This window comes from Centropristis striata, chromosome 13, assembly GCF_030273125.1.
Source record: "Centropristis striata isolate RG_2023a ecotype Rhode Island chromosome 13, C.striata_1.0, whole genome shotgun sequence".
Classification (NCBI taxonomy): domain Eukaryota; kingdom Metazoa; phylum Chordata; class Actinopteri; order Perciformes; family Serranidae; genus Centropristis; species Centropristis striata.
Window position 1 is genome coordinate 35,620,940 of NC_081529.1, and position 18,738 is coordinate 35,639,677.

The following is an 18,738-nucleotide window of genomic DNA, read 5'->3' on the forward strand; positions in this document are numbered from 1 at the left end:
ACTGTTACGTTTTCCAGCTGAAATGATGTTACTCAATAAACTTTTTCGATGCAGCACTCTGAACTGCAAAGCACTTTTGGCCAACAACGGTGTATCAGAGAGCTTGTTGACCTTAAAATTATGAAGTTACACATGAATATCTATTATAGTTTCTATTCCAGCTTATCCCTGAGTATTTTTGTCTGGTTTTGGTGGTTTTATTCTGGTTTTAAGTGATTTGACCTAGTTTTATTCTGGTTTTAAGAGTTAATTTCTTATTTTAGAGATGTCAACATGCACATTTCTAGATTTAACAATCGTAATTTAAGAAATCTTGTCAAGGTAAATTATCTGTCCATGCAGCAAGATCATTTCCCTCAGATTTACTGTTTTATCTGGCTTTTAGACTAAACACCTTTTAATCAGTGCAGATATTGGTCAAACAAGGAGATCATACTCACTGAATCAGTCCAGTCAAGAGGAGAGTGAGAGCAACTGGGAGGAAGTGAAAAAAGTACAGAAAACGCCCAATTCCTATTAAAAAAAGCAACCTTGTTGGGGCATAAATCTAATAATAAAAGTGTTTTCTGGCTATATTTACTGAAATAATTAGTTGTAATGTTCTCTCCCCGTTATGAGGACAGAAACAGATTCTGATTGGCTGAACTCTCTCCCTCTTTTCTCTCTTGGACCATTCAGAGGCACAAAAGTTGTGGCTGCCCTTTGAGTTGTGACAACAGATGGGCCAACGGTCTCCGTCACCTGACTCCGTCCGTCTCCTCACTGCTCTCTTTATTCACTGCAGACGCACACAGACAGACTCACAAGTCTCAACACAATCAGCTGGCACACTCTCTGCTGGATTCATGTTTCTGAACTTTAAGCAGGCACCAGATTTCAACATTTACCGTCTGTGTGTCCTGATATTTACACTGTAAAAAATGTCTGTTGATTTTCCATTTAAGATTGCCATTATATTCCATTTTTTACTGTATAAATAAAAAAAAATTTCCATCAAAAGAAACGCTGTTCTGCCATATAATTGACAAGAAAATATTTTATAAATGCTGCATAAATTAAAGATTTTATCATTAAAGATATGTGTCTTTTTTTAGTCATTTTGTGTCTTTTTTGGTAATTTTGTGACTTTTTTGGTAGTTTTGTGTCTTTTTTTGGTAATTTTGTGTCTTTTTTGGTAATTGTGTGGCTTTTTTGGTAGTTTTGTGTCTTTTTTTGGTAGTTTTGTGTCTTTTTTTTGGTAATTTTGTGTCTTTTTTGGTCATTTTGTGTCTTTTTGTGTCCCTTTTTAGTCATTTTGTGTCTTTTGTTCGTTTTGTGTCTTTTTTTGTCATTTTGTGTCCCTTTTCAGTCATTTTGTGTCTTTTTTTTGTAATTTTGTGTCTTTTTTGGTAATGATTTCAAAGTTCTGGAAAAGTCCCATGTTGCATTGCAACATGATCATTTTAATAATAATAATAATAATACATACCGTAATAATACAAAAAATGTTGCACCGTATTTATTACAGTAAAGTTCTGGCAACCACAGCTGCCATATTTTTACCATAAAAGCAACTGTTTTTTTTTACAGTGTACTTAGTATAGAGGCTGAGACAAAGACATTAACTGCCTTCAGTTAGTGGATTTGAACTTCATCAGGTTTGTTTCTCGGCTGAGAACGAGTGGGTCAGCTGCAGTTCACGTGGGCTAATAAAAACCAGAGATCTCTCCACTCGCTGGTCAAGAAGCAGAAAGTATTAGTCTAATCCTGGATCAGGGCCACGGTTGTGACTGAGGTTCATTAATAGCTTCTCAGCTGACTGCAGTCAAAGAAGACTCAGATTAGCTGGTTACAGCCTTTCACTCTAGCTGGCATCCATCAGCACGTCAGACCAGCTTCAGTACGTTCATCTACCTCAGTGACTCATCCACTCGTTGTTACACAACTTAATTACACCTTGTGTTCCTCAAAGCTGACTGAAGGTTCCCTTTGACACATCACACCAGCTATTCTACATCTCAACATGAAAACTCCCAGCAGGAAAATTCACACTGTGCTTCAACGCCAGTCACACGACCTATAAAAACACACCAGCTGCCAACAGATTCAACACAGAATACAACTAACACAACTGAACATGGTGCAGCTCATAGCTTCGACCCTTTATAACAAATACAATCTAAAGTCACTGTTTAACCCATTTAGACAAAAGGAAATAAAGGAAACATTTATTGTGACCTAATTGAATTTGTCACCCAACAAATACCCCATTACAAAAAAAACAACAACTAATTTTTTTTAAAAATACAAATTTATGAGAAAAAAAGTGACAAATTTACAAAAAAAGTCACAAATTTACAAGAAAAAAGTGACGAATAAATGAGAAAAAAGTGACAAATTTAAAGAAAAAACGTGACAAATTTACAAGAAAAAAAGTCACAAATTTACAAGAAAAAAGTGACGAATAAATGAGAAAAAAGTGACAAATTTAAAGAAAAAATGTGACAAATTTACAAGAAAAAAAGTCACAAATTTACAAGAAAAAAGTGACGAATAAATGAGAAAAAAGTGACAAATTTAAAGAAAAAATTTGTCAAATTTAAAGAAAAAATTTGTCGAATTTACAAGAAAAAAGTCACAAATTTACAAGAAAAAAACTCACAAATTTACAAGAAAAAAGTGAAGAATTTACAAGAAAAAAGTGACAAATTTAAAGAGAAAAAATGTCAAATTAAAAGAAAAAGTGACAAATTTAAAAGAAAAAATTGACAAAAACATTTATTGTGACTTTTTTTTTTATCTGGCACCCAACAAATACCCCATTACAAAAAAAACTAAAACTAATAAAAACTTAACTAATAACAAATACAATCTAAAGTCACTGTTTAGTAACCCATTTAGGCCTAAAACGGCTGTAAAACTGCCTGTAAAACCTCTGTTCTTCTCTGTTCAGTTCTTCCTGAACGTCTACATGTGTTTTTTGTGAAGAAAAATGAAGAAATAGCTTTGTAAGAGCGATCTGAAAAACTGGTGCGTGTTGGTGGATCATCTGTGCGTCCTACGCCCAAACTATAACTCTGACAGCTTTACCAGAGGATTGTGAGGGAGAAGACTAATTTTCCTACGTTTCTATGTATAAATTATTTCTGTAGAGTGGAATTTGCGGCCTGGAGCGCAGTTTTCAAATTTATTTTTTGACAATTTTTTCTCTCCCTCTACACTCTGGCGATGATGTCACACACTGTGACACGAACATTCCGTGCAATACACACCCATTATAATCTCAGAATTTCTCCAAAAATGATCATGGTCATTGAACAGGGATTGATAAAAAACTATATGACCTATCGAAACGTGGATTAATACACCGATACACAAGACTTGTGTCTACTGTTTAAAGTTTAAATGGAGTCTCTAGGTGAAATTATGCCGGAGAAGTAGACGTTTAAAAATCTCCAATTATTGTTCTTTTTCGCTAATTTTTTCGGCCGTCTCATTCACTTCAATGAAAAATTTTGGGCAACACCGATCTCGATCAAACCGCATGTTTTTATATATAATTTGTCCTGCGACTCTTCAAGTTGTAGGACTAGTAGCGGGACGAAATTGCGTCCGGAAGAGGAAGAAGAAGAAATCCACACTAACAAACAATAGTGCTCGGTGCGATTGCCCAGTGGCCCTAATGAAATTCAAAAAGTATTTGAGAGCTTATAGCGGTTATATCTAAGCTCCCTCCGCTATAGTCGTCTTCCGCCATGATTTCAAAGGTCTGGAAAAGTCCCATGATGCATTGCGACACTCCCACATGTATTCTGATGCATTTCATTGGTCAAGAGACCGAAAATAGGTGGAAAAAACTACAAATACTACAAAACAACGTATCCGCTTTCCCGGCTTTAATGGTAGAAATGCGGTAATGCTTTCCCGCCTTAAATGGTTTAAGAGACCTCCGTCTGAACTTGTTCAGTGGGACAGAAAAGAGTACTGTAGGCTGTGCTGACTGTCATATTTCACAACGTGCTCTGCATTTCTGCTAGACGAAGCCGTAAACCTAATGAGAGCTTTTTGTTCAAACTCGACACTTTCCCTGGAATGACAGGAGGCTGCTGCTGCCGGCAGGCATGCAATAACTCTCCATTTCCTCCAAAGTCAGAAGGAGTGTTCAGCATGGGGCAATTCATGACCAACACACCCTCTTTCTGTGTTCTGAGAGCTGCCGACATCAACGGTGACAGCTCTGGAGACAACAGCATTCCTCCACAAGCACAGACCTTCCTATTGAAGAGTCGACCACACCTGTGGTTAGAGCTGGAGGAGTCCGAGAAACAATGTGTGGAAGAAGAGCGAGATGGGCGTTACCAAGGTTATTATAGGTAACAAAAACTAACTGAAACTGTATTTTGTGGTTACAAAACTAACTAAAACTAACTAAAATTATAGTGAAAATGTCCTTCGTTTTATTAGTTAAATTTATGAGAAAAAAAATGACAAATTTATGAGAAAAAAGTGACAAATTTACAAGAAAAAAGTGACAAATTCAAAGAAAAACATTGTCAAATTTACGAGAAAAAAAGTGACAAATTTACAAGAAAAAAGTGACGAATTTATGAGAAAAAAGTCACAAATTTAAAGAGCAAAAAATTTCAAATTTACAAGAGATTTAAAAGAAAAAATTGACAAAAAGGAAACATTTATTGTGACTTTTTTTTTTATCTGGCACCCAACAAATACCCCATTACAAAAAAACTAAAACTAATAAAAACTAAACTAAAACTAGGCATTTTCTAAAAAAAAAACTAGCAAACTCACTCTAAAAACTCATTAAAACTAACTGAAGTTGAAAAGAAAAAATCACAACGAAATTAAAACTAAAGCTAATGAAAAATCCAAAACTATTATAACCTTAGGTGTCACAGGAGTTACATGTACTCTGTGTATCAAAAAAACTGACTTTAACTGCCTTTAACTTCTCAAAAACTAAAAACAGTTGAAGTTTGCACATTGAATGTACAAATCTACTACTAAAGTAGGCTGCATGCTTGTTTTTACTGTGTGCAAAGATCCCCAATTCCCCCTCAGCGTACAAACACCAACTGACTCATGAGGCTGAGTCACCAAAACCACAGGATTTTCTTTTTTTTTTTTTTTTTTGGTAAAAGGGAGTAACTAACTTGCAGAACTGCTGCAAGTTAAAAACAACATATTTAAAAGTAAATACATTTAAAATGGGTCATGCTGTAACTGTATATATGACGTATATGTATATTTATCTTGGAAACAGCAAGTTGCCCATATAGGGTTTTTTAACCTCTCCTGCACTTACTATTCTTGTTTCATTTCTGTTTTTTGCAATTGTCTTTTCTTATGGTGCAAATAAATAAACATCATTTGGAAGCCAGGAACCCTTTCATTATGTCACACTGACATAAAGACATGAGCAAACTGACAACAGTTATTATTATAGCATTAAGGTTCACAGCACTGAAAGGCCCACTGTAGAGGGAGAAACATGACCAGAGCAAATTAATATGGAGAAAGTTGTTGACTCTACACTAGCAAAGTCTTGATTAAAATGCAACATCGGGGTCCTTGGAGGACAATCTGGCTTCATTGAGAGGTCCCTGTCTGATTAAATGACAGAGCAGGTGGGTCTGATGGTCTCACCTGAGAGAGTAGGTGTAGCCCGTGTTGTCTGGAGCACACTGAGGCGGCGTGTATGTGTGCAGTTGGGAAAAATCCATGGTCATTCTTCTTTGTTTAGACTGCAAGAATCAGGATGCAAGGGACAGGAGTTCTTTAGCCGGAGCAGAGGTCTTAGAGGAGGCTAACACTCACAAACTAACCAACCATTCACACTCACACTCACAATACAACACACACACATGCATTGTTCGGCCTGTCTCCTGCAGACAAACGAGTCCTGATAATGAGCTCAAGTTCTAACTGGATTTTTTAAAAACAACAAACAGATTTAGAACTGCACCGACACATTAAATACAATTAGAGATGTTCCCATACCATTTTCTGATGGTGTACCGATCCGATACCAGTATGTTATTAAATAAATGTCATGCTACACCTGCATGACTGTGATATGATAATCACTGTGGTAAGGCCTGGCTCAGGTTAAAGCAGGGGTCTCAAAAAGACACAAAATTACTGAAAAAACAGTAAATTACCAAAAAAGACAAAAAATTATTAAAAAAGACACAGAATTACCAAAAAGACACAAAATTATTAAAAAAAGACACAGAATTACAAAAAAAAAGACAGAATTACCAAAAAGACACAAAATTATTTTTTTTAAAAAGACACAAAATTACAAAAAAAAAGACACAGAATTACCAAAAAGACACAAAATTATTTTTTTAAAAGACACAAAATTATTAAAAAAAAGACACTTTTTTTTAAAAGACACAAAATTACAAAAAAAGACACAGAATTACCAAAAAGACAAAAAAATATTTTTTTTAAAAAGACACAAAATTATTAAAAAAAAGACACTTTTTTTTTAAAAGACACAAAATTATTTAAAAAAAAGACAGAATTACCAAACAAGACATAAAAATTATTTAAAAAGACACAAAATTATTTAAAAAAAAGACAAAATTATTTTAAAAAGACGAAAAAAATTACCAAAAAAGTAATTAAAGGGACCTTCCACACACAACACGGTAAAGTGCCATTCATATAAAACTAATTAAACTTTCACGTCAAGGTGGGGGCCACAATATATCGTCACTTTGAGTGGTCAAATTCAAGCACTCCTAAAGGACTTTCAAACATCCACATGAACCCGGTTACTAATTTAATAACTGACGTGGTATCAGATCGGTGCCTAGACTCCATTATTATACCGCTGCAGCATTTTCTGCAGTATCGGAGCAATTTCCAATACTGGTATCGGACTGGGAACAACTCTAAATACAACACAGCTCTGGTAAATAAATTCCCTGCCTCTTGCTAAATCAATTCACTGGGCCGCTCTCCCAGAAACCGGGCCAGCGGTTAGTGCTGCTATCAGCCGGCCCGTAGGCCCTAATGAGAGCGGCTGGACATTCCTCCTCCTCAGGAACAACAGGAACACAACAACAAGCTACTGTGGCTCGGACTAGAGTTGGCCGACCTCTTCCTGCATGTTGGCCGGCTGCTGGCGCTGTCATAAATCACTCGTCTGCTCTCCTTCTGGCCGGTAACCGACGGCAACGGCTGGTAGAGACGGGACAGAGAGGGAATAAACGGTCCTCTCTCTCTGTGTTAAAGTAGACTCCACACCAGGACAGATACTCCTACACTGACTGCTTCCACACACACACACACTGAGACAGAGCAGTATTATGAAACCAAGTCAAACACCAGAGGGGTGGGGCTGAGTTCAGGCAATGGGCGGGAAAAACAACGGCCCTGTGGGCTGAGCTTCCCATGCACAAACTGGAGTAAACGTGGAGAAGCTGCACTGCAAAAAATGGAAGTCTGAAAACAAGATAGAAACACTAAATCTGAGTCCAACATGCTTATTTCTAGATTTAATAATCTTAATTTAAGAAATCTTGTCAAGTGAAATTATCTGTCCATGCAGCAAGATCATTTTATTCTGGTTTTAAGTTGTTTGAACTGGTTTTATTCTGGTTTTAAATGAATTTATTCTGGTTTTAAGTGGTTTGAACTGGTTTTATTCTGGTTTTAAATGAATTTATTCTGGTTTTAAGTGGTTTTATTCTGGTTTTAAGTGATTTTAACTGGTTTTAACTGGTCTTATTTAAGAAATCTCTTGGTTTTATTCTGTTTTTTTTGTGGTTTTATTCTGGTTTCATTCTATTTAAGCGTTCAACATGCTTATTTCTAGATTTAATAATCTTAATTTAAGAAATCTTGTCAAGTGAAATTATCTGTCCATGCAGCAAGATCATTTTATTCTGGTTTTAAATTGTTTGAACTGGTTTTATTCTGGTTTTAAATGAATTTATTCTGGTTTTAAGTGGTTTGAACTGGTTTTATTCTGGTTTTAAATGAATTTATTCTGGTTTTAAGTGGTTTGAACTGGTTTTATTCTGGTTTTAAATGAATTTATTCTGGTTTTAAGTGGTTTTATTCTGGTTTTAAGTGATTTGAACTGGTTTTAACTGGTCTTATTTAAGAAATCTCTTGGTTTTATTCTGTTTTTTTGTGGTTTTATTCTGGTTTCATTCTATTTAAGCGTTCAACATGCTTATTTCTAGATTTAATAATCTTAATTTAAGAAATCTTGTCAAGTGAAATTATCTGTCCATGCAGCAAGATCATTTTATTCTGGTTTTAAGTTGTTTGAACTGGTTTTATTGTGGTTTTAAGTGGTTTTATTCTGGTTTTAAGTGATTTGAACTGGTTTTAACTGGTCTTATTTAAGAAATCTCTTGGTTTTATTCTGTTTTTTTGTGGTTTTATTCTGGTTTCATTCTATTTAAGCGTTCAACATGCTTATTTCTAGATTTAATAATCTTAATTTAAGAAATCTTGTCAAGTGAAATTATCTGTCCATGCAGCAAGATCATTTTATTCTGGTTTTAAGTTGTTTGAACTGGTTTTATTGTGGTTTTAAGTGGTTTTATTCTGGTTTTAAGTGATTTGAACTGGTTTTAACTGGTCTTATTTAAGAAATCTCTTGGTTTTATTCTGTTTTTTTGTGGTTTTATTCTGGTTTCATTCTATTTAAGCGTTCAACATGTTTATTTCTAGATTTAATAATCTTAATTTAAGAAATCTTGTCAAGGTAAATTATCTGTCCATGCAGCAAGATCATTTCCCTCAGATTTACTGTTTGATCTGGTTTTTAGACTAAACACCTTTTTTGCAGTGTGTGTCACTGAAAGAGGCAGAGCACATTTTATTCAAAGGTGTACATGCACTGCAAAAAAAAGGTGTTTAGTCTAAAAACCAGGTAAAACAGTAAATCTGAGGGAAATGATCTTGCTGCATGGACAGATAATTTACCTTGACAAGATTTCTTAAATTAAGATTATTAAATCTAGAAATAAGCATGTTGAACACTTAAAAATAAGAAATTAACTCTTAAAACAACGTTAAGAGTAAGAACGAGTCCAAGCGGCACAGTCCTCCTGCAGCAGTCTCTCCCAGCTGCAGAGCCGGAGGGGATGTTAATACTTTGGCTGTCATGAGGGTAGATTTATTGCAGGCCTGTTTCATTCAACACTTCCTCACATATCCTGAGCAACAATTCCTTCTTGCTCCTCCTAGACTGAAAAAAAGAGAGTTTTTGGCCCTGTAATTATTATTTCAATCATCTATATAAATTGTACAACGAAATACGAATTCAGTGCTTTTACTTTGAAATATCAGTTTTTCATGTGGTGCATTACTTAGTGGTTGTTTGTTATTATGTGTCCTCAGTTTTAATGTAAATTGAATCATTCATTCCAAGTAATATTCATTAATAAACCAGTTCATTGGCTTCATTAGTTGATATTTCCAAGTAAAATGTAATTGAGGGACATCAGTGAATCTGCAGTTTACTTGTGTATTTTCATTTTAAAAAAATAAGTTCTATTAAATAAATATTATTTAGAAACAGTCTAACACTTTCTGTGTGGAAAAACTTGCCGAGCTTTTTTTAAGTAAATGTCACTCCAAGTTCTGATGATGCAAAAATAGCACGGCAAAAAAAAACCAGATGGCTTTTCCCAAAATCCACCACCAAAATCTCAACCCCCTTAATCTTAATCATGTTTCAAATCCGCATCCAAGTCTCAGAGCCGAAAAGACGGATAAACCGAAACAAATATCTAAAAGCCAAGAGGACGACTTTAATTCAGCCAGATTAGTTTTAGTCCGACTTGTCGACTGGTGCAATGAATCCTGATGCCAGAATGTAGACAGACTGGAATAAAACAGAGTATTAACACTGCTATAATAACTACTGGGAGAGCATAATAATAACATAATAATTAATAAAGAGCAATTATCATTCTAAAGCTTTATTTTAGCTTGACTGAATCTTTTCAGATATATTATATAATAGTAGGGCTGGGCGATATATCGATATAAAAGATATATGGATGTATTTTTAAATGTGATATGGAATTAGACCATATATCGATATAGTTCAATTGTTTTTCTTTCTTTCTATATAAATGCTGCCTTTACTAGGGTTTGTCATATTTAGTTCTTTTGTAATGTTTGTATATTATGTTATTATTCATATATGAGTCAGTGACAAATAAGAGTTTGCAAGATGTCAAATGGTGTAACCACAAAAAATGATAAATATTAAATACTTCATCCACCTACATTGTATTTAAGTGGACTTATACATATAATTACTTACTTTTAAAAACCATCAAATTATTTTTTTTTTTAGTATTTATACATTACACATTTCGTCAATATTGAGCAGAACATATTCAGAATACAAAAGTTTTGTCAAATTATGTAAAAATTTGTTATATGTGGATTGTATTTTTTTTCTCATTTTATTTCACATTTATTTTCCTGTTTATAATCAGATTTTTATGGGAAAAAATTACTGGTTACACCAGCTGACACTGGGTTAGATCACGTCATTGACCCATAAATATATTTCTTTTTTTTAATAAATGTTTTTATTCATTTGACAGGCAAAAGTACATCCCAAAAAAAAAAAAAAAAAAAACCCATCATAATTTCAGAAAATCCTGACAGACAATAAATCACCCAGCAGTAAGTGTTTGTTAAAACCGTATTTCAAGATTTGTCAAGATTGTGCCTTTTTGTAAGACTCTACATTGAAGTATTTTTAATAAATGCCTTATAATACCGGTGGGCTTCTCTACCACCAGGCTTAGCAAGTTTTCTGGGGGAAACCCTGAGTATTTATGTTGACTTAAATAAACGGTTTCAATAAAACTACTTGTGACATGTCATATTTGGCTCTGACTGACTGAACATTTGCTCTCTCTTTGCGATTAAAATATCAGGATACATATCGATATTCAGTCTAAATTAGGGTTGTCAAAGCGTAAAACGTTGTATCCGGATACGATACTCATTTTCAAAAGTATCGATGCAAAGTTATTTTTTAGTTAAAAGTCCCAGAATGAAGCAGAGAAAAGTCGACTTATCAAGCTTGCCTAATATTGTGCACAGCATACAAAATATTGTTATCATTGTTATTGTTTATTGTATTTATTTATTTTTTGCACTACCTCAGACCTGAAGCTTGTTATAAAATATTTCTGTTAAATTTTGGGGTCTTTGTTTTTATCCTGGTGGTATCGAAAATGGTATCGAGTGTCGAATATTTTCCTGAGTATCGGTATCGAGTTGAAAATTTTAGTATCGTGACAACTAGGGGTGTGCCATATCGTATCGTTCACGATAATATCGGTATATTTTTTTAGGGTTAAAAAAAAATGCATATCATGATATTGGCAACGTTCCTACTTCTTGATGTAGTGGTTAAAGTTGTTTTAATCACAAAAAGCTGCTTACTCTCTGTCGCTAAACACATGCAGCTTTCAAAATAAGAGCACAGTGTGTCAAGAGAATCCACCACAGAACTTACAAGAAGACTGTCAAAATAAGATGCCTTAAATAAAACATACAAGAACCTTTATTCTCCTTTACAAAATGTCATTAAAATATGCCCCCGGAACCCCTAAATGGTTATTTTTATTATTTGCTCATACTCAAGAGTAAAAAATTTTGTTTTTGGCAACTGTTGAGATTTACACTTCAAACTACATTTTAGATTTTTAATCTTTTATACAGACTAAAATAAAAATCATGTTTTCTATATCTTTTTAAGTATTTCGTAATATCGTCAAGAATATCGTTATCACAAAAATAGCCTGAAATATCGAAATATTCTTTTAGGGCCATATCGCCCAGCCCTAGTGACAACCCTAGTCTAAACATATTGAGATTAGGGGTGTGCCGTATCGTATCGTTCACGATAATATCGGTATATTTTTTTTATGGTTAAAAAAATGCATATCATGATATTGGCAACGTTCCTACTTCTTGATGTAGTGGTTAAAGTTGTTTTTATCACAAAAAGCTACTTACTCCCTGTAGCTAAACACATGCAGCTTTCAAAATAAGAGCACAGTGTGTTAAGAGAATCCACCACAGAACTTACAAGAAGACTGTCAAAATAAGATGCCTTAAATAAAACATAGAAGAACCTTTATTCTCCTTTACAAAATGTCATTAAAATATGACCCCTGAACCCCTAAATGTTTTTATTTTATTATTTGCTGATACTCAAGAGTCAAGAGTAAATGTTTTTGTATTTGGCAACTGTTGAGATTTGCACTTCAAACTACATTTTAGATTTTTAATCATTTATACAGACGGAAAAAAAATTATGTTTTTTATATCTTAAGTATTTCGTAATATCGTCAAGAATATCGTTATCGCAAAAATAGCCTGAAATATCGAAAAATTCTTTTAGGGCCGTATCGCCCAGCCCTAGTGACAACCCTAGTCTAAACATATTGAGATACAAGTTTTTGGTCCATATCGCCCAGCCCTATTTCAGATATATTATCGCATTTCATCCTTGAGCTCATAATTCAAGAGACAGGTTCAACAATAACAGAGCACGCTTCATCCTTCACACACACACACACACACACACACACACACACACACACACCCTCTCCAGTAGAACCATGCTACGCAGTGACTGCTGTTTGTTTTGCTGACTCCTTTACGCAAAAACCACCTGCGACCTCCAGCAACAGTCACAACACTGCTCCACCGCGGCGCCGCTTTAGACGACATATCAGTGTAATAATAACTGGACATAGTGTCCGGCCAGATGACTTATAAGCTCCGTTACAACCTCGCATTGCACGGGGCTAAATTTAGACGCCATGTATTTAGACAACGCCGTCACTGACTTAGCAGCGACGCACTGTTCCCATTTCATACCATAGCGGTTCAAATCTACATTTACCAGTCAAAACGCACACTATTAATGACACATAACACATTTAATGTCTGCTAATGTCGCAGATGTGTTAGAATGAGCAGGAATATCAGGCCCGATTGCGTTGGTTGTGGTAAAGGAGCCCAGCAAGGACAAAATAAATCTGGATAAAACCAAATGACGCATGCACAACACACAGTTACACCTACATGAACACATTACTAGGGTGTTATTAACGTGTATGTCAACTTGCCCGTGCTGTGAGAGTCCATGTATGTTATGGTTCTTTAGGAGAGTAATCCAAAGGGAACAGATCCAAACATTACTATCAAGGAAGATGCGCAAAAAACTTCCTCCCGCATCCCGACGCACGGACACTAAACGGTCATTTATCACCGCGGAGCCACTGATCACAATCGGTGTTTTTCTCGTAAAAAATACAAAAGTTTGCAAGTAGCTGGAGAGTGTTATGCTAGTGCACAACAAGCAGATTTCCAAAATGGCTTCCCGGGCGTAACAAAGCCAGAAGGATCGCTGCTGAGCTGATCCTCCCACTCCCGGTTCCTCTATTGTAGCCAGGGCCACACTTTAAATCTATTGGAGGACAGACAGCGGCCCTGCAGCAGCGGCATGCACCGGGCAACTTAAATGCTGCAGGGGCCACAATGTTTCATGGTCACTACCACAGGGCCACATATAGGAGCATCACTTCTCCAGATATGATGATTGCAGTTTTAAATATGTTTACAGTGCAGTAACTTGACATTTTTCATGCTTAAATGCATGCACACTGCAAAAAAAAAAGGTGTCTAAAAACAAGATAAAAACAGTAAATCTGAGGGAAATGATCTTGCTGCATGGACAGAAAATGTACCTTGACAAGATTTATTAAATTAAGATCGTTCAATCTAGAAATAAGCATGGTGACGTCTTAAAATAAGAATAAAACCAGAAAAAAACCAGTTCAAATCAGAATAAAACCACTTAAAACCATAATAAAACCACATAAAACCAGAATAAAACCACTTATACCAGAATAAAACCACATTAAACCAGAATAAAACTATTTAAAACCAGAATAAAACTATTTAAAACCAGAATAAAACTATTTAAAACCAGAATAAAACCACATAAAACCAGAATAAAACCATTTAAAACCAGAATAAAACCACATAAAACCATTTAAAACCAGAATAAAACCATTTAAAACCAGAATAAAACCACATAAAACCAGAATAAAACCACATAAAACCAGAATAAAACCATTTAAAACCAGAATAAAACTACATAAAACCATTTAAAAACAGAATAAAACCACATAAAACCAGAATAAGACCATTTAAAACCAGAATAAAACCACATAAAACCAGAATAAAACTACATAAAACCAGAATAAAACCACATAAAACCACAATGAAACCATTTAAAACCAGAATAAAACCACTTAAAACACTTCTAAATCTAAAGTTGTTGTTTTTTTATCTAGGTAAGAACCAAGTACTTTGCAGTGTATAACAGTGTAAATAGGAATACAAAAGGTTTGAAGCAAATAAACAATAACAACTTACTGTGATTTCTTTTTTTTCAGTGCAAGAACAGCAGACCAACATTAATTATAAGAAGTCATTTTGTGCATTTTTTTCACTGCACTTTTCAGATTTCATGCTCAAATGAATATAGTTGTACTGAGGGCCACTTCAAGTGAGGGTGAGGGCCGTATGTGGCCCCCGGGCCTCCAGTTGCCCATCCCTGATCCAGATTGATATACCGTCACTTACTGAACAAACTTGCTACAAATTATCTTCTGAGTGCAATAAAAGGGAAAGTTGTCATCAGCAGCCTGCTGCAACGTTGTTGCAACAAACATTTTAAAACTGGATTTGGCCAAATGAATCATTTCACTAAAAGAGAAAAGGAAATTAAAAATGTTCTCTCTTTCGAACAAATGTTAATATTTGGAGTATAGTGAGTAATAATCTGCTTATATTAGTGTAAGTATGCATGTAGAACCAGTTCTTTCACCTTATGAGACATAAATCAGTCCCTTTTCCTCTGCATCTTTGCATTATTATTATGTGAGTAGCTGAATTAGCATCACTAGAAACGAAAAAATAGCCAGAAGAAAAGAAGACAAAGACAGAAGACCGATGCATGTTCACATAAAGCAGAACGCCCGACCCAAGAATGGATTTTACATCTAAATATTTATGTTTGAATCGAAGACAAATCCTTCAGGAAAAGTTACAACACACAGGAGTTTTTATTGACTTGTGTCTGATAAGATGACTTACTGAGGAAAACATTTTTAAAAGTGTCTATAGTCCTAAGAACCAAACAGGAGAGCTTATGAAGTCCTACAAAATATATTTATCAGGCTGAAAACAACAATAATTTATGTGTAATAACAAACAAAAACATTAAAAAATATACTTTTACTCAAGCATAATTTTCAAAAACATGACCTTTAGTGAACTCTCTGCAGTTCAGTTGCAGTAGGAAATTTTTCACAGAAATATTATTGAAATCTAAATGTGAATAATGCTTGAACTGATTAGATCAGGGGTCTCAAACTCACGGCCCGCGGGCCAATTGCGGCCCTCGTGGTGATATTTTGTGGCCCCCACCTTGATATGAAAGTTTAATGTGAGTTTTATATGAATGGCACTTTACTGTGTTGTGTGTGGAAGGTCCCTTTAATTACTTTTTTTGGTAATTTTGTGTCTTTTTTTAATAATTGTGTCTTTTTTAATAATTTTGTGCCTTTTTTTAAATAATTTTGTGTCTTTTTTGGTCATTTTGTGTCTTCTTTAGTTATTTTGTGTCTTTTTAAAATAATTGTGTCTTTTTTTGGTAATTCTGTGTATTTTTTGGTCATTTTGTGTCTTTTTTGTCATGTTGTGTCTTTTTTTTTTAAGTAATTTAGTGGGGGTTTTTCTGTCATTGTGTCTTTTTTAAATAATTTTGTGACTTTTTTGGTAATTCTGTCTTTTTTTGGTCATTTTGTTTCTTTTTTAAGTAATTTAGTTTTTTCTGTCAATTTGGGTCTTTTTTGGGTCATTTTGTGTCTTTTTTTAAATAATTGTGTCTTTTTTTTAGTAATTTTGTGTATTTTTTTGGTCATTTTGTTTATATTTTAAGCAATTTCGTTTTTTCTGTCAATTTGTGTCTTTTTTTGTAATTTTGTGTCTTTTTTTGTTCATTTTGATACTGCCTCCAGCGGCCCCAGGTAATTAAAGTTTGAGACCCCTGGATTAGAGCTGATAAGGATTTGAGCAATGCACCATCTGCTGGACAGAAGTCAACATTTCCTTCAGATGGACTTTGGATTCTCTGACTCAGAGCTTGCAGAAAACCAAACCGCAGAGTTGTTGACGCCCTGTTCTAGCCTCGATAAGAACATCTCTATCCAGACCTTCTCATCTGGCATCTCTCATTCTAGTGTACTTCAGATAAGACCGCCATGGAGGACATATTCAGACACTTTACTTTAGTAACAGTTCCAATAGTAATATTGTAAAAAAATATATACCCTATAACAAGCAATAGATAGATAGATAGATAGATAGATAGATAGATAGATAGATAGATAGATAGATAGATAGATAGATAATGTAGCAGCAGCATTGCACACAGAGACAATAACACAATTAAATCAAAACAACAACCTCGGCATACTTCAAGCAATAAAATACAATAAAAATATAAATGTCTAAAGGAGGAGTGTGGATTTTAGTGCAGAATAAAATATGAATAAAGAGTACTAAAATACAGGTGCAGTGAAACAAATAAGGTGCAGTGAACAGTATGCATAAAAAACACAAAGTTCATAGTTCACATGTTCTGACCAGACTTTTATAATAGAACTACTGAAATGGGTCCAACGCTGTTAAAACTAACAATGGTTCTGTTGTATACAAGTGTCCAGCATGTACAATTAGCTTATTATTCATTTTCTGACATACACCAGAGATTTTCCCGTTGTAACTTTTAAAAATGTCTTCTGTGGAAGACAGGAAAGAAGAAAAACAAACAAATCTCTGCCACATAAATCTGGAGCTATTATATCTCTCTCTGGGGTCTCAAACAGTTCTTCAGGCTACATGACAGCTAAAAAAAAGGGTTGAGAACCAAAAGTTAAATATTATCATGTGGAGTTTTTTAGCCTGTAACAGGTTAATCTGAAAATCAATTATTAACTACAGCTCTAAGAAGTAAAAAATATAATACAGAGTAGCAGAAAAACGCAAATGATCATGTAAAGTACATATTTATAGAGTAGAAATAAATGTAGCAACCAATAACAACATCCCATATTCTCCACCTCTTCCATAACTTTATGTGTCTGGAACAAACTAAAGGAGCAGTAAAACAACAACAACAACAACAACAACAACCAACAAAAAGCGTTTTGTTGAGCTTTTCTGCTGCAAAACAACAGGACGGAAGTGTGCAGAAGTGAGTCCATAGAGTCACTGTGACGCTCAAGGAAACAGACAACAGTCAGTCAGGAGGTGGAGGTTTCAACACGCCTTTCCATTTGCATATTGCAGATTGAGGGAAAAAATGCTAATGTTTAATGAAACAAACAGTCCAATGACTATGCAAGAAATGAGCTGAAGTTAGCCCCCTGCTACCCCACTAGTCATGGAGAACTAGCTAAACTCTCCTCTTGGTTGCTTTATATGCTTCATGTCTGTTTTTCATTCAAAACACTGTAACACAGAGACTAAATGTAGCTCACAGTGCTATGAACAAACTTACCGTGCAGCCCATAGAGGTCTATGGGGAAGCCTCTCCTGACAGCTCCACATAGCACACGTGAAATTAATTTCCATATCAAAGCAGAAGTTGCTACTCACATGTTGTGTTGGTTCCTCTGAATGTGTCTTTAGTGTTGCAGTTTGTAACAGAGTCTCCAGTTGTTGCTCATTAACTCCGTGAAGAGAAGAAGAGAAGAAGAGAAGAAGAGCAGCTTGTGATCCTAACGTTCGCCTTTCCCGCACACTCATACTTTCCGTTGCAACACGAACGTCACGTGGGTCGATCCTTATATGGTAAAAATGACCAAATATGGGATCTGTTCAAAAAAGCCTGGAAACTGACATTCCATATGAAAACAGCGTCACTCAGTGGCCACTCAGACAAACAACAGGGAGTTCATTTTAAATATATACAAGTGCATCTCTATGTTAACTCTATGGAGTTTTGGGCTATTTAGTCCATGTCTGACTCCTTTCCATCCTGCCTGTATTCACCACTTAAAATATGTTTAAATGCCATGTTGGTATATATTTTTCACCTATATGACCTGATAATAATTGATTATTCTGACTTACTGGATCAACATTTAGAACCCAAAAAAAAAAAAGAACATAAATGTGATCTTGTGATTGTGTGTGATCCTGTCATCAACTCTGGTTTTTATTCTGGTGGGACTCTATTTTATTTGTGTCTTGTGTGTTTAGCGGAACAATTTTGGTAATTTTGTGTCTTTTTTAGTCATTTTGTGTCTTTTGTTGTGTCTTTTTTTTTTAGTTATTTTGTGTCTTTTTTAGTTATTTTGTGTCTTTTTTGCTCATTTTGTGTCTTTTTTGTCATTTCATGTCTTTTTTCAGTCATTTTGTGTCTTTTGTTGTCTCTTTTTTTAGTTACTTTGTATCTTTTTTGGTCATTTTGTGTCTTTTTTAGTTATTTTGTGTCTTTTTTAGTCATTTTGTGAAACAGCCCCAACCAAGTATTGAGTCATATAGATGACATACTTTTCAGAGGCCAACATTTACATATTAAACACTTTTTAAAATTGGTCTTTTGTAATATTCAGATTTTTTTGAGACACTGGATTTTAGGTCTTC

At 34.6% G+C, this 18,738-nt stretch overlaps 1 protein-coding gene across 8 annotated transcripts in view; it reads right to left on the bottom strand.

Annotated features, from left to right (window-relative positions):
• Positions 1–17,855, bottom strand: part of sun1b (Sad1 and UNC84 domain containing 1b) — a 54,574-nt gene extending 36,719 nt beyond the window's left edge. For 2 of the 8 annotated variants that reach the window (XM_059347123.1, XM_059347120.1), the window contains exons 1-2: positions 13,140–13,489; positions 5,644–5,741 (exon numbers count right to left, since the gene is read on the bottom strand). In XM_059347123.1, the coding sequence (XP_059203106.1) occupies positions 5,644–5,726 (83 nt within the window). In that variant the 5' untranslated portion in view covers positions 5,727–5,741; positions 13,140–13,489. Of the gene's footprint in view, positions 1–5,643; positions 5,742–13,139; positions 13,490–17,745 lie in introns of those variants that run through there. The other 6 variants (XM_059347122.1, XM_059347118.1, XM_059347117.1 and 3 more) reach the window with 5 other exon arrangements.
• Between the last annotated feature and the right edge of the window lie 883 nt (positions 17,856–18,738).